This window comes from Carassius carassius, chromosome 46, assembly GCF_963082965.1.
Source record: "Carassius carassius chromosome 46, fCarCar2.1, whole genome shotgun sequence".
NCBI classification, from domain to species: domain Eukaryota; kingdom Metazoa; phylum Chordata; class Actinopteri; order Cypriniformes; family Cyprinidae; genus Carassius; species Carassius carassius.
The window spans coordinates 4,130,071-4,146,802 of NC_081800.1; the positions used below are offsets into that span (position 1 = coordinate 4,130,071).

The window sequence follows — 16,732 nt, forward strand, 5'->3', positions numbered from 1 at the left end:
GGAATCTGGTGTCCTCGTCGTGCTGCGGGGTTTGTGTGGGTCGGGCAGTGTTCGTGGAGGAAGGGTCCAGGTAAGGGGCGGAGTCCGGTGGCCGCACGCGCTCCCCTCCTTGGTCCGGGGCGCGAGGGGCGGCGGCTTCCTCTAGCGGCCGCATCTCTCTTGTTGGCCGCGGCGCTGGTAGGGGATGGACGGCCCGGCATCCTGGCCCGTCGGCCGTGCAAACAGGTGCGGTTCCCATCCGGATCGCGGGTCCGGCAGCTCATGTCTCTGGTGGCGCGGGAGTCCCTCAACACACCCTTCCTGGACCCACGAGGACACCAGTGTGCATGCACGGGGAAGAGACCGATCTCCCGAGGAGAGGCGCGTTGGGCTTTTAAGCAGCGGCGATGATGAGGCTCCATTTCCTTCAGGTGTGCCCCATCACACACCGCCAGCCCTGACTCGTCCAGCGCCCCTCCTCTCACACACCCACTCCAGTTGGGAGACTGGTGAAGGGCGGCGATTTAGGACGGGGTGCCGGTGAAAATTAGGGAGGAGGCAGCTGACTCGTCACATTCCCCCTCCCAAGCAACATCCCCGTCATCAGGGCGCCGCCCACATGGGAATGCTACCATCCTCCACCAGGCTCCAAACTGTCGGAGTGGGTGGGGATTCCTCTCCAGGCGGTCCTCCCTCTCGCAGCGCGCCGGAACAGGGACAGAGAAACCGGGTTTTAGTGACATCCTCAACCAACCACAGGGTAAAATGACAATAATAGAGAAGTCACTTACCCCTTTTGTGGCTGGGAGGCTGTCCCCGGTTTTCCTCCGTCCCAGTCCGGGTTCTCACGAACGTTTGCAAGCGAGAGGGAGTGACGTCACCAGATGTTTCCCAACTGCGCTGTCTAGGCTCCGCCTTGCCCGCATTCTCCACCAGTGTCACGGGAGGAGCACAAGACAGACACAGTGGGCGTGGCGTCAGGCCTCTGAGAGGCTTTTATTAACAGAAATCAAATGAAACAAGGGATAAAAGGTGGCCAAAGGGGAAGAGTGTCCAAAATAAACAGAGAATCTGGTGTCCTCGTCGTGCTGCGGGGTTCGTGTGGGTCGGGCAGTGTTCGTGGAGGAAGGGTCCAGGTAAGGGGCGGAATCCGGCGGCCGCACGCGCTCCCCTCCTTGGTCCGCAAGGTTAAGCAGCGGTGGTGATGAGGCTCCATTTCCTTCAGGTGTGCCCCATCACACGCCGCCAGCCCTGACTCGTCCAGCGCCCCTCCTCTCACACACCCACTCCAGTTGGGAGCCTGGTGAAGGGCGGCGATTTAGGACGGGGTGCCAGTGACAATTAGGGAGGAGGCAGCTGACTCGTCACAATATATATAAACTTGCCTTGCCTTGCCTTGCCTATAATGCATTTTATGATGTTGATATTAAAGAAAGACAGAAAAATAAATAAATTATATATATATATATTATATATAATTTATTTATTTATTTTTCTGTCTTTCTTTCTTTAATATCAACATCATAAAATGCATTATAGGCAAGGCAAGGCAAGTTTATTTATACAGCACATTTCGTACAAAATGGTAATTCAAAGTGCTTTACGTAAAAGCACTTTATACATTACATTAATTTCCTAAACTGGGCTTAATGTAAGATCTGCAGTGCATTTGTGAGTTGACTAAAATCTAATAATTAATTAAACACTAGAAATATTAGAAATATAAATATTTAATTTGTTTACCTGCATGCCAGTTTAACTAAATTTGTTTTAAATGACTGAAATATTAATTTCCTCAGAGATATTGCAAGAAAATATTTCAAGTCAAGTTGGTTTTAACTGTCATAATATAATATAATATAATACTGTGGATAATATGTAATCTATAAAAAGTATCTGTAATCTGATTATGAGCAATATAAAATGTAATTTTTGTATCTTTGTAATCTGGTTATGTAATCCAGATTGCATGTAAGCAGTTAGTACCCAGCTCTGTCTGTTAGTTGCTTATTTAGTCTTTTATATTTTGGTCATCCCAGTGAAGGCAGAATATCTAACAAATGATCATCCGAGTTTGACTGATATCTGACGGTCGTGTGTTTGTGTAGGTTCTGGAAATGTCCATGCGAGAGCAGAAGCGGGAGCTGGAGGAGCTGTTGTCTTACTCTATTGAGCTCCAGAGGAAACAGCTGCTTTTACCACAGGAGAAGGTTTGTCACAAAAACACTTACTTTTTATCATTAAAAGTGCGTTGCCAAAGCAGTTTTTAATGTATGAAAAGTAAGGAAATTTCCTAAATCAGTTGAGCTTAATGCTAAAGCCCTGCTCACACCAGAGTTACTTTAATATCATTGATATAGTTTTTATATAGTTACTATTTTGAATTAGACTTTATTATATTTTCTATTTTAATATGTTTTTACTTTAACTTTAGCTGCAGTGTTTTTTTAATTATTGTTATTAGTTTGTCTATGTAGTTTTTTTAAATTTTAGTTTATATTATTAATTATTTTTATATTATGTTTATATTATTTAATTATTTATAATTGTTTTTGATATGAATTAGTTTTATTTTATTTAATTTGAGGTGTTTTGCATGTTGCTTTGGAAACTAGCTGAAATAAATTCATTCATTAAGTTCAGTTAACATTTATTCCAACTACAAGTGTCATTTGATCATTGTAGTTTAACAGTAATAACCCTAGCTTACACCAACACAAGTGTTTTTCACATGCAGTTTTTCTGTTCTTACAATGCATAATAAACATTGTGAAGTCTAATATTATTTGCTGTAACAGTAATTACTTTTCAGATATTTTTATTTTTAATGGTTTTTATCAAACAACTCCAGATCCACTTCTGTTATTCAATGATGAGCGTCGGTTTTAGTTTAAAGCAGTGGCATGTGGTCAAAAAACACAAATCTTACTGGTTGGCCAGCTTTCTTCACAGTGCAATGGAAAAGAGATTAAAACAATCAATTAAAAAGAAAAACTGTTGAATTGACAATGCAGATGTGGTGTGAACAGACACTTTACAGTTTTAGGATGTGGTAACTCTCAAAAATGTGCACTCAACAATCAACAGTGAACTGTATAACTACACTGGAAGTATACAAATTGTCACACAGCACTTACACCATTCTTGTTGTGGTTTTGTTTGCAAAGTGCAGAGATGGATGAGAATGAAGTGGATGTATGTGTGTTTGTTTAGAGTAAAATCGAACAGCTGGCTGCAGACTGGAAAGCTCTGGATGCCAGACTGAAAGAGCCGTCTCCAGAGCTGGCGGGCCCGAGCTACCTCGAGCAGACTGCGACAGAGCTGGCGGGCCCGGGCTACCTCCAGCAGACGGCCACAGAGCTGTCGGACTGGCTGCTCCTCATCAACCAGATGCTCAAATCCAACATCGTCACGGTGGGAGACAAAGAGGAGATCCACACCACCATCAGCCGCCTGCAGGTCAGACCTCAGAGTTACACCTGAGAGAGATGTTTGGCTTGATAGGGTAGCAGATAGCTAGTAGATTTTTCTTTCAATAGAAAATAAAAGCAGTGAATTATGGCTGTGTTTCTGTCTACACAGAATTATTATTTAGACCCCTGCCTGAGCAACATCTGGGCCGCTAAACACTGGTCATGTTTAAAGCCCTGTGCTGTGTTTGTTTGTAGGTGACTAAAGGTGATCTGGAGCAGAGACATCCACAGCTAGAAGACATCATCACTCTGGCTCAAAACATCAAGAACAAAACCTCCAACCTCGACTTGCGCACCTCCATCTCTGAGAAACGTGAGCATATATCCATCATCATCTTCTTTATCTACACCTTAGTCTGGATCTGGGTTTCAGTATTAACCTGTGATAATCTTATGCTTAATCTTGTTTTTGACACATGTATTAGGTGTGTAACGGTTCAAATTACTCAAGGTTCGGTTTGTACCATGGTCACGGTTTTCCGTACGGTTCAGTATCCGTTATGTTTAGGGGAAAAAGGACTGTACTTTCAAACTAGGTAGGTTTAACAATAGTTCTTAGCTACAGTAATTTAATAAAGTCATAAATGTAAAATAATGGAACCAAGATGGAACCAAGATGGCGCCGCACATGGCTGCTTCAGTGCTTGGCTCTCCAGTGTTTGTACTGTTTTTGTTCGTTTTTCCTGTATTTTGTTTAACAAACACGATCAGTTTCACCAGGGATGAACTGCTGAACATTCGGCAGAACACAACACATGATATTTTTCCGGATTTCTATTATACAGACGTTTTACTGAACATTGTTATCGGAGGAGCAGCGGCGCTGATCAAGCGCTTCAGGACGCGCAGACGGGGAAAGCGAGCGGGAGCGCTCGACAGACTCAGGAAGTGCGGATTTCGAACGCCGTTGCCTAGCATCCATCTCGCAAATCTCCGCTCTCTACCCAACAAAACGGACGAACTCCTTCTGCTCTCTCGGACAAATAAGGATTTCTCTCACTCTGCTGCTCTGTGTTTCACGGAAACCTGGCTGAATGACGCCATACCGGACAGCGCACTCCATCTGCCGTGCTTTCAGCTGTTTAGAGCGGACTGCGAAGCAGAATCAATGGGGAAATCGCGCGGCGGCGGGACATGCTTTTACATCAATGAACGGTGGTGTACAGATGTAACTGTGTTAAAGAAGATGTGCTGTCCTGATCTAGAAATGCAGTTTGTCAACTGCAAGCCGTTCTATTCGCCGCGGGAGTTTCACTCGTTCATTCTGGTGAGTGTTTACATCCCTCCACAAGCGCATGTGAGCTCAGCTTTACAGAAACTCGCTGATCAGATCACACACCCGGACTCTGTTTTAATCACTCTTGGGGACTTTAATAAAGCCAATCTCTCCCGTGAACTGCCAAAATACAGACAGCATGTTACCTGTCCCACCAGAGACAGTAATATACTGGATCACTGTTACACCACAATAAAGGATGCATATCACTCTGTTCCACGAGCAGCTTTGGACGTTCTGATCACTGTCTGGTTCATCTTATACCGACCTACAAGCAGAAACTTAAATCTGCTAAACCTGTAGTAAAGACTGTGAAGAGATGGACCAGCGAAACAGAGCAGGATTTACAATCTTGTTTTGACATCACTGATTGGAGTGTTTTTGAAGCTGCTACCACCGATCTGGACGAACTCACAGAGACTGTAACATTAGTTCCTATATTAGTTTCTGTGAGGATATATGCATTCCTACCAGGACTTATTTAACATTCAACAATGATAAGCCATGGTTTACAGTAAAACTCAGACACCTTCGTCAGGCCAAAGAGGATGCCTACAGAAATGGGGACAGGGTCTTGTACAATCAGGCCAGGAACACACTGAACAAAGAGATTAGAGCGGCTAAAAAGACCTACGCTAAAAAGTTGGAAGACCAGTTTACTTCCAACGACTCTACTTCAGTTTGGAGAGGACTGAGAGCCATCACAAACTAGAAGACACCATCCCCTTGCACTGAGGCTAATCAACGACTTGCTAACGACCTGAATGAGTTTTATTGTAGATTTGAAACCCCCAACACCCATTCTGACCATCTCCCTACACAACCATTAACACCTCCTGCAATCCCCCTCTCCATACCTCCTGCTCTTCAAATCTGTGAAGATGATGTGCGCCAGGTCTTCAAGAAAAACAAAAGAAGAAAAGCACCAGGCCCAGATGACGTTACACCAGCCTGTCTGAAAATCTGTGCTGACCAGCTGGCCCCCATCTTTTCACAGATCTTCAACAGATCTCTGGAGTTGTGTGAAGTGCCTTCCTGCTTCAAACGCTCCACCATAATCCCCATTCCAAAGAAACCCAAGATAACAGGACTTAACGACTATAGACCTGTGGCTCTAACGTCTGTCGTCACGAAGTCGTTTGAAAAACTGGTGCTGACTTATCTGAAGGACATCACTGGACCCTTACTGGACCCCCTGCAGTTTGCGTACCGAGCAAACAGGTCCGTGGATGATGCAATCAACATGGCATTGCACTTCATCCTGCAACATCTTGACAAAACAGGGACTTATGTGAGGATCCTGTTTGTGGACTTTAGTTCGGCTTTCAACACCATCATCCCAACAACCCTCCAGACCAAACTGACCCAGCTCTCTGTTCCTAGCTCTATCTGTCAGTGGATCACCAGCTTTCTGACAGATAGGCAACAGTTAGTGAGACTGGGGAAATTCATGTCAAACAGCTGCTCCACCAACACTGGTGCCCCTCAGGGATGTGTTCTCTCCCCTCTGCTCTTCTCCCTGTACACCAACGACTGCACCTCTAAAGACCCCTCTGTCAAGCTCCTGAAGTTTGCAGACGACACTACAGTCATCGGCCTCATCCAGGACGGTGACGAGTCTGCTTACAGACAAGAGGTTGAGCAGCTGGCTGTCTGGTGCAGTCTTAACAACCTGGAGCTGAACACGCTCAAAGCAGTGGAGATGATTGTGGACTTTAGGAGAAACCCCCCTGCACTTTCCCCACTCACCATCATGAACAGCACTGTGGCTGCAGTGGAGTCATTCAGATTCCTGGGAACCACCATCTCTCAGGACCTGAAGTGGGACAATCACATTGACTCCATTGTGAAAAAGGCCCAGCAGAGGTTGTACTTCCTTCGTCAGCTGAGGAAGTTTAACCTGCCACAGGAGCTGCTGAAACAGTTCTACTCAGCCGTCATTGAGTCAGTCCTGTGTACTTCAATTACTGTCTGGTTTGGTTCAGCTACAAAATCAGACATCAGAAGACTACAGAGAACTGTTCAGACTGCTGGAAGGATTATTGGTGCTCCCCTGGCCACCCTCCAAGAACTGTACACATCCAGAGTGAGGAAAAGGGCTCAGAAAATCACTCTGGATCCCTCACATCCAAGTCACCCCATCTTTGAACTTTTGCCATCTGGCCGGCGCCTCAGAGCCGCAAATACAAGAACAGCAAGGCACAAGAATAGTTTCTTCCCCCAGGCAATCTACCTCATGAACAGTTAAATGTTTCCCACTTAAACTTATGCTTATGCAAAAAATGTGCAATATCCTTATATTTATTTGTTACCCCTCCATCCTAGAACATTCCTGCATCTCACTCAATCCTATCCCATTATCATTTATAGCACAATTGTTTATACACTTATTTATTTGCCAATTTGTAATTCTCCTTTTTTGTAATGTTTTTTTTTTTTTTGGTCTGTGTGTTGTTGTCTCTGTTTACTGGAAGCTTATGTCACTAAAACAAATTCCTTGTATGCGCAAGCATACTTGGCAATAAAGCTCTTTCTGATAACATTGCATATTTGACAGTATAAATTAAAGTATCTATCTATCTATCTATCTATCTATCTATCTATCTATGAGCCTGTCTGTCTTTCTGTCCATCCATCCATCCATCCATCCGTCTGTCTGTAAACTGAGGGCATGTATTAGTGAAGAAGCATGTGGATGGCATCTGTTGTGTGAGATAGTGAGACTCATTCTTCTCTTGCTGCTGTGTGTCAGTGGAGAAGGTCTGCAGCCAATGGGACGGCACACAGCATGGCTTGGAGGCACGGCTTCTGCAGCTTGAGTGCATGATCGGCCACAGTGACCAATGGGAGGAGCAGAGGCACAAGGTGAACTCTCTGATTGGACAAAACGAGATGCGTCTGAACAACCTGCTGCAGCTGAGCCGGGAGCCGCTTACCAAACAGATCAGTGACAACAAGGTGAGATCTTGACTTTTCACCTTTGACCTTTGTGACCTTAAAGATTTGCCATCATTTTGCTCTTCTTCCAGTTTAAAATAAGATCATTCGTAAGTGTGAAAACTCGGTCTCAGCTCAGACACATGCACTTTCAAACAAAGCAACAGTGTTTTCAATTCAACTATGATAATTCAACTATGATGTGGATCAGTGTGATTTGTAGTTGAGCGAACAGGAGAAATCCATTAAGCTTTTTTGTGGCACTTTTTTGTCATTTAATTAACATTAGAAGTGACCCTATTAATAACATCTGAATCTTATCTGTACATGCTTTCTTATAGTTATATGAACAGGCTTTCCGTAAAGTGGGTATTAAAGTGAAAAAAGACACTCATGGTATGTTTTATCAGGAAGTGACACAATGAGATTGCTTATTTAATTAAAAGCCCAGAGTGACTTTTAAGTTCATGTTACAATTAAGCCCACTATGATTTTTTTCAATAGAAAAGCTTCACATTTTTTATTAAATAAACACTTCAGATCTGATTAATTTTTGATTAATCATCCAACCTAATTAAATAACTGCCAATCAAACTGGATAAATGGATTACAGCTTCAGCTACAGTTCCCCCCAAAAAATTACATTTTCTGAAAATGTACTCACCTTAAGACCATTCAAGATGTAGAAGAGTTTGTTCCATCATCAGATTTGGAGAAATGTAGCATTACATCACTTGCTCGCCAGTGGATGCTCTGCAGTGAATGGGTGCCGTCAGAATGAGAGTCAAACAGCTGATAAAAACATTACAATAATCCACAAGCAATCCACAACACTCCAATCCATCAATTCACATCTGGAGAAGTGAAAAAATGTGTGTTTATAAGAAACAAATTCATCATTTTGATGTTTAACTTCAGACTGTTGCTTCTGGCTAAAATATGAATCCATAATAAAGCTTAATCTGTTAAAAAGCCCAACGCCTGTTGTTTTCTCATATCAAAATCCTCCCACATATTTGTTTAGAGCTGTTTCAGACTGTTTTGGCTTGTAAACGGTGCTTGAGCTGTGCAGATTTCTCTCCTGATTCACACGTGACAACTTTTCACTGGAGAAAGTAATATTATGTATAGAAGACTCATTTGAGCCCACATGAGCTGGAAGCAATGAAAAAACATTTAAAACATCTAAATAATGTTTCTTATAAACACGCAGCTCGTGTCAAGACGTTAACTGATGGACTGGATTGGAGAGGATTACTTGTGGATTATCGTGATGTTCTTATCATCTGACACTCATTCTGACGGCACCCATTCACTGCAGAGCATCCACTGATGGAGCAATTCATGAACAGGAATCATTCAACAATAACTCTAAACTTTTTATCTGTATGTTTGTTTAGTCTTATCATGTTCCCTGTGACCTGTTCATATATCTTCCTTTTAAAAAGTCTGCAGTCTCTCAGAGAAACTTTCTCTGTTTCACTTTATCTCTGGTTCTTCCAGTCAGCTCCATATTTCTCTGTCAGTGCAGCAAGCTTCTCTTATTTTTAGGCCTTTTCGTCTCATTTTTTCAACTTTAATTTATTTTCTCAGCATGAATGCAATATAAGTTGATGAGTTCAGAGCACAGTAAATTCAGTACCTGTGGTTTTAGCTTTGTTATACAAGGCTTTATCTTTATATGTGCGAATAGCAGCGTAAACAAGACCATGAGGATTCATTCACATTAGAACATGAGTGAAGTGTGTCTGTGTTTCTAAAATGTAGTGTCTTAGAAAAGGTCTTAAAGTCTTAAATTTACCCCGTAACAAATATCTGCATCTCTTATTTGTAATCTTTTTTTATATTTCCAATGACCATTGTAATTCTGACACAAAAACCTTACTTATGTTTTCACAAGTATTACCACTATAATTATTACTGCACTAATATTAATGAAATATTCGTGTTTTTAGCTTTAATTTTAACAGGGTTTAAAATCCTACATATAATCCAGATAATAATATATGGAAGACAAAAGGGCTTCTCATCCATTAAGTGAAGTAATGATTGTCAGATTAAACATTGCATTAAATAATGAATGAATGAGATTTCATATTAGTCTTGTAGCCTCTTAAGAGCATTTCTGAGTCACTGTGCACTTAATAGCACAAGTGTAAATGTGGCTTTTGAATCGACACACACACACACACACACACACACACACACACACACACACACACACACACACACACACACACACACACACACACACACACACACACACACACACTACTGAAACACACCTGTATGGGGTGCTAGAGTCATAATTTCTCTACCTTATTGTTTAGTATTCATATATTATTCAGATGTTTTAAACAAAGCAGATATTTTAGGCAAGAAGGTATGTTTTAGTGTTTGCCTTAGGTTAGAAATAAAGGTTTTAAGGTTGTTTGGACTGATTCCCTGAAGTCATTTGCGGTAAAGTTGCGGACTCACATGAACTAAACAACATCTAGACTTTTTTAGCGACTCCACCCGTTTTTTGTCGTGCTGTTTAGATGGTAGCTTGATTTATTGATTTCTTTTTGCTGTCAGGCGTTCCTGCAGGAGCTCAGTCGAGGACAGGAGAGCCTGACGTCCTTTAATGAACTGTCCAATCAGCTTCTGCAGGAATATGCCGCTGACGACACGCGCAAGGTCAAAGAGGTCATGGACAAACTCAACACGGTGTGGAACAGCGTCAATAACAGGTATGCTCCTGCACACGGATGCGCTCATACATCCACACACCGACCGAGGAGTGTTCATTTCCCTAATCTAAAAGGAAATGAGAGGAAATTAATCATACGCACACACACACTCTGAAACAGCATGTTCATTATGCTTTCATAAACCTTATTTAAGTAGATACTACCTTGATTATTCTTTTATAGATAGAGGAAATAAATGTTAATAAATATTTCCATAGTAATACAGTGATATAGTAAATGGTATAAAAACGATGTTTCATGAATGTTGCATTATGATTGCACAAATATTACCACTATAATGCACTAATACTAATTAAATATGCATGTTAATAAGCATTTGTAATCTGGTAGCAGTTGTTTGGGTTTCTTCAGCGTGGTTGATTTTCCCGCGGTGTTGTCATCAGGGCGTCGGACCGTCAGGCTGAGTTGGATTCAGAGCTGAAGTCTCTCCAGGCGTGTCTCCGAGAGCTCAAGTGGCTCCATGAGGCGGAGACTACGGTCAACGTGTTATCTGACGCCGCCCAGAGGGAGGAGCTCTCGCAGGACTCCGCCCACATCACAGAGCTCAAAGGGCAGCTTGAGGTAAGAAATCAGACTCACGTTTTTACATGTGCAACTTATGTTCCATTGGGACCGGAGGCAACTTTGCGACCCAGACATTATGAAAGCCAGATCTGAGCTTGTGTTTTTCAGCTAGCACTCGGGAGTTTTGTTCTCTTTGTGCAAAATGCATTAGATGATCGGTGTGTGTGTGGACTGCAGGTGGTCCATGGGTGTACTGTCTGAGGTTTAGACAAATCTGGGACATACGGGAGCTAAAGATATTCAGTCATCCCTGTGTCAGTCCTCATTAGTTCCCCCATTAGCCAGAACACGGCACACGTGTAATCAAGGTATAGATCATGTCAGCTGTTACTCGACATCTTCAGTTGTTTGCGGAGGCTGTGTTTGTCCTGTGAGATTCATACATCACAGTTTGATCTCTTTATCTGCTGTCCGCTCTAATTACGACTGTACGCTATCACTGCCTACTACGATTCAGCAGCCTACACACTGCAAATACACTAAAGCACAAGCTGTCAACTTGTACTAAAATGGACTGTCCCGGCTGTAAAATGTGAAGTCGCACAAATTCATTGAATAATCTTTTATTGTGATGCTGCTTGGCAACAGATGGCATTTTTGCACCTGTGAAGGGCGCTGTGAGGATGATTGTAGGGTTAGTTGAAACCGAAGCGAGCAGCTGAATTCCTTCATGAAAGGCCCTTCCTGAAGGCCGTTATTGAGTGTGCTGACGATTGTCACTTCAGCATCTGAGTCCTCACAATTCAAGATTTTAAGGCTTTACAGGGTCAAAACTGCTCATACATATTTTGGCTTATTCATTTGTTCGCTTTTGTTTGTTCATCATTATACGTAGTAATGATGCTCCATCTCTGCTAGTGCTGTGGGTTTGAGGTCCATATAATTTGTAAAGCAACATGCACCAAACATCTTCCCCAGTTTGTAATGACAATGGTTATATAAATCTGATGTCAATATGTTTCCATGTTGTAGAGTGGATTGTGAAAACGGAGGCTTTTGAGAACGATGACGCAAGTTTAGTCATGTGACGCATATTCTACCAATAGATATCCGTGTTTATACTAGTATTGTGCACGTTATGTGCTATGCACTTTCACACTACTGCTATAGATGTGTTACTTTGTACACTCTTCATATCACAGTCCTGCAAAAATGAAAGCAGATTTACTTGCGATTGCTATTTGCGGCAAAACACGAGGGCAGTTGCGTTTTAGATCAATCGTACAATCGTGAGTGTGTGCGACCTGGACGCGTGTGTGAATGTTTTTTTCGCAAATAAAACAATCCTGTTAGAAATACTGCATGAAAACTTCTCATGTCTGTTCCGTGTGTATCATCTGCAGTGAGCTTTTTGTTAGACTTTACGTATGCGCAGAAAGCGAATTTAATGTTTTCTGATGTTTCAGTCTATATGAGACACTTTTGGAAAAAGCTTGAAAATGCTAGTGTGGATGGAGAGCATGTTAAAACGAAAACGGCATTTCCAGATGTATCCGTAGCCTAAAAAGAGAAGTTGTCCTGTGGTTTTCTGACAAATACAAACATTTGAAACCAAATTGTGGTTTGATTTGACAAACAATCAAATACATTCATACATAGAAATAAGCTCATGAGCTCATGGTTGGCATTTTGTTGTTTACTGTTGTTTGGAGTGATTTGTTGCCCATCCATCTTTGTCCCTGAACAACTGAATCCCGCTCAAATCACACTGACTCACTAGTGGTTAGTGTGACGAGACAGACAGACTTATCAAACTCACATCAGGAGACAGACTCAGATTTGAGACGCAGAAACAATGAGCGTTTCTTTAGCTCCAGATTGTAGTGTTTCTAACCTCTTGAATGTGAAATGTTGTTGTGTTGTGATGTATTTCTGAGTGAAACAGCAGGACTTGGTCCATCCAGAATTGATTAGATGGTGAAGAGTGGTTGTTGTATACTATTATGGAGGCAGGTGGTTGGAAGAAAGGGGCTGAAAATAGATTTGTGATGTTGACCTAAAATGAAATTAGAACTGACTGCGTTTACGTACTTAAAGGGATAGTTCACCTCAAAAATATCAATTCTGTCTGCATTTAATCATCCTCTTTTTTTTGTTCCAAACTTGAATGACTTTCTGCTGTGGAACACAAAAAGAAGATATTTTGAAGACTGCTGGTTGCTCCTTTTCATAAAATTACAATAAATGAAGACTGGTGCATTCTAGCTTAAGGGACACAAATGCATCAAAAACGTACCATAATGTTGGCCTGTATGTCTCATACACTATGTGACCAAACATTTTAATTGTTATTTACTGAAATGTTTCCCTCCCTCAAGCTTTTGATTTTTACGACTGGTTCATTGGATATGGATCAGATTCATGAATCAGTCATTCAGATCGGTTTTGTGAATTGAATCAACTGACTCCGTAAATGGATCCCAACTCAAAAAAAACAAACAAAAAAAAACCTTCGGCTAGTGTAGTTGCCAACTTGCCAAAAATGCATTTAAAAAATATTTTGACAATGTTTTATGACAAATTGGTGCATGTAATTTAGACAACACATAACCATAAATTTTCATTGGTTAAGTAATGTAATAGTAATATACAAATATCTAATTTATCAGTCAAAGATATTATGTGTTAGCTTCAGAAAATCACTTCTGTACTTAATATAGTGTTTTGTTTTTTTTTTACTTTAAACTTGAAATTACGTGGAAAAGAGCGACCAGCGCATTCTTCAAAATTTCTCATTTTGTGTTTCAAGGAATGAAAGTCGGTCATACAGGTCTTGAATGACATTCATCAGCTTAACTGTTGAATCTTTATTTTTGATTGAACTATTCCTTTGAGAAAGTAAATGGGGTCAGTATTGATTTCATTTTAGCTTTGTGAACATTTGTTGTCAAAGGTCATCAGAAGCGCAGAAGGAGATAATAATAGCACTTTCCCACAGTGAAAGAGCGAGTGCTTTCCCCTCAGAATCATTACTGTTCTCCTCGTGTCTCCCTCATTTCTCTGATGTGTCTCGCTGCTCTACTTCGCAGTCTCACAGGAGATGTGCTCTCTTTCAGTAAACTGTGTCAACCTCACTCATTCCCTTTATGAATTTATACACCCTCTCGCTCTTTTTGTGCTGATAGGGTCTCTTGAATGCTCTCCGGAGTTTCTCTCCATCTGCTGTATCAGCCCTTCCCTCCTCCTTCTCTCACAGAGTCTTTTTTTTGTTTGTCACGCAGTGTTAATTCTCTCCGTGACTCTTGTTTATCGCTGGAGAGGAGCGAGCACTCGTTGCCATCTCACTCATGACGCGCTTGAGTGTGTGCGTGTGTGTGTGGGGCATGTTTGTCAGGGCTCGTCACATTTCGCTCAGCTGGTGGTGGGGGATATGTGAGCGTGTGTGAGTGTGTGTGGCGGTGAGGATGCATGCTCTCAGACGCTGGCAGTCGTGTGCTGGCAGAGTTAAGATGATGGCTGTATTTCGGACATCTCTGCAGAAAGTGGTGGTCTTCTTACACCGGCTCCAGAGAATGGCGATATCCTCACCGCGTTACCAGAAACTGTGCAAGGTCAGTGGCGTGTGCACACACCCGCTGATGTGCTTTCATCCCATCTCTGCTAGTTTACAGTAGTTGGTCTCAGTTTGCTTTATCTCTTCAAGTTCTAGTTAAACAGGTTCTTGGATTTCTTCTTGTATTTTTTACCTTTTTTGTGATAGAATTTGTCTTTTGCAGTGAGATCCTTTATTCTTGTATTTTTGCAGAAGTTTTTATTTCGTATTTTAACAGAGTCTTGTTTATTTGCATATCGAACCTTTGCGATGAGTAATGTTTAGTACTGTTCTTTATACCAAATGGCAATATTGATAACTTGTACAAACCATATAAGGACCGACATGAACATTTGAAAGACATCGATGTAATACTGTTTAATTAATTTTGATGTGATATCTCTTGCAAGAGTTTGATGCGAACAGTGATGCAGTTTCCAGTTGTTTGTCGTAAGATGACCAGAAATCCAACCCACTTTAGAGTGGAAAGGACATTTAAAAGAAATTAATTTGATGATATATATAAGCTATGTTAATGGATTCCTGTTAGTAATGTCATATATGAGTGACGCTATATTTAGCTGCTGTCAGCAATCATCCTGTGTGTGTGTGTGTGTGTGTGATACAGATTAGAGAAAGCAACAGCTGTTCTGATATTCAGTGTTTAGCTGAAATCCTCTCAGGATTTACACGCATAACACACAACACTGTTGAGAGATGGAGAGCTTTTTAAACAAAAGTGAGATCACCTTTGTGTGCGTGTGTGTTTTTATTAAAGAGACAGCAGCACGTGGCAGTGTCGTGTGTGAAAGTGAGAGTGACTGTTATTGTAAGACAGTCGCGCTTGTTTTTGGTATTTTATTATATTGTTCTGAAACTATGTGTTTCCCAACTTTATGATGTTATTCAATGTTTATTGTATTATAAATAAATGCAATTTAGTGATTTAACATTTTTCAACCTCCCTGATCTTTTGAACAAACAATTAAACCCATTGTCGTTCAGTCGGAGCTAGTCCAGCTGCTAAATGTTGATTGTGTGTTTATGTAAAAGCGCAAGGTTATGTATTTACATCAATTCAGGAAAGATTTAAGATGCTTTTTGCGTACAGATTAGCTGCTCTTGTTGCTTATCAGGTACAAAATTATCCGAGTTCATCATCGCATAGTGTCTGTCCGGTTGGACAGGTTGTATGTTTCAGTAAGTGGTCTGGGTATACTGGGGACTGAGTGTTGAAGGGTGAATGTTGGAATATGTCACATACTACATCCTCCTTATATCAGTAGAGCAAATAAATCCTGTTTTCGTGCTTGAACCTCTTGAAATCAACTAGCCTCAACAGTCAGTTTCAAGAGAACTAGAGGATAAAAAAAGAACATGGAGCAGTGAGTTAAACAGGAAAATAGGGAGTGAAATTAAATTAAGCTCCACTTAATGCATTTAGCAGATGCTGTTATCTAAAGCGATATATGATACATTTATATCAGGAACACTCACTGAATTCACCTGAAGTTAAGTGTCTTGATCAAGGGAAAATTAAGGCTGGAAATCTTTAGATATCTCACGATTTGTTTTGTTTCAGTTGGATGATTTCAGTCAAAATGAATCTCAGTGGCACTTGTTTTTTCATCAGTAACACAGGCACGAATCTTAGTTGAGATAAAGTGTCCAATTCTGTGAGAGGATTTTATCAAAAAAAGTAAAATCATGCTCTGACTCCCAATAGAAACAGTGCGCGGTTATAAAAATCTTGTATCCGAGGCGGCTCTGTGGCTTTCCTGCTATGTAAATTAAATTCTGTATCAGAGCGATCATAAACTTTGTGGTTGTCAGTCAGAATGCATCTTGTTTTCTGTGGGTTACAGCATTTATCTTAGTTCATGCAGATCCTGGCGGTTGTTTTTCTTAAAGATGTAAAATAAAGATTACTGAGCCTTTTTGTCCGTGGCTTTTAAAATTCTGAACGCTTTCTCGTAGCTATTTGACATTTTGACAGAGTATATACCACTGCAGATGTGCTGCCCATGCTGTTTTTGCAGCATTGCACACTGTTGTTTTGCTTTGCCCTGCATGTGCTTTTTCAGTTATCCATTATTATCAGTAATTAACTCCAAATTCTGAAAATTACTTAGTGGTTCATAATTCCCACATGTGAAATCCATCAAATGAAACCCACACACGTCACGAACACCAACTTTACCCTGAGGAACATAAGGTA

General features: G+C 41.3%; 1 protein-coding gene across 4 annotated transcripts in view; it reads left to right on the plus strand.

The window, feature by feature from the left end:
• Positions 1–16,732, plus strand: part of LOC132129571 (utrophin-like) — a 150,860-nt gene that overhangs the window by 11,153 nt on the left and 122,975 nt on the right. For 3 of the 4 annotated variants that reach the window (XM_059541200.1, XM_059541199.1, XM_059541198.1), the window contains exons 8-13: positions 2,088–2,189; positions 3,193–3,438; positions 3,648–3,765; positions 7,481–7,686; positions 10,243–10,397; positions 10,802–10,979. In XM_059541200.1, coding sequence (XP_059397183.1) covers positions 2,088–2,189; positions 3,193–3,438; positions 3,648–3,765; positions 7,481–7,686; positions 10,243–10,397; positions 10,802–10,979 — 1,005 coding nt within the window. Of the gene's footprint in view, positions 1–2,087; positions 2,190–3,192; positions 3,439–3,647; positions 3,766–7,480; positions 7,687–10,242; positions 10,398–10,801; positions 10,980–14,255; positions 14,534–16,732 lie in introns of those variants that run through there. The other variant, XM_059541201.1, reaches the window with a different exon arrangement.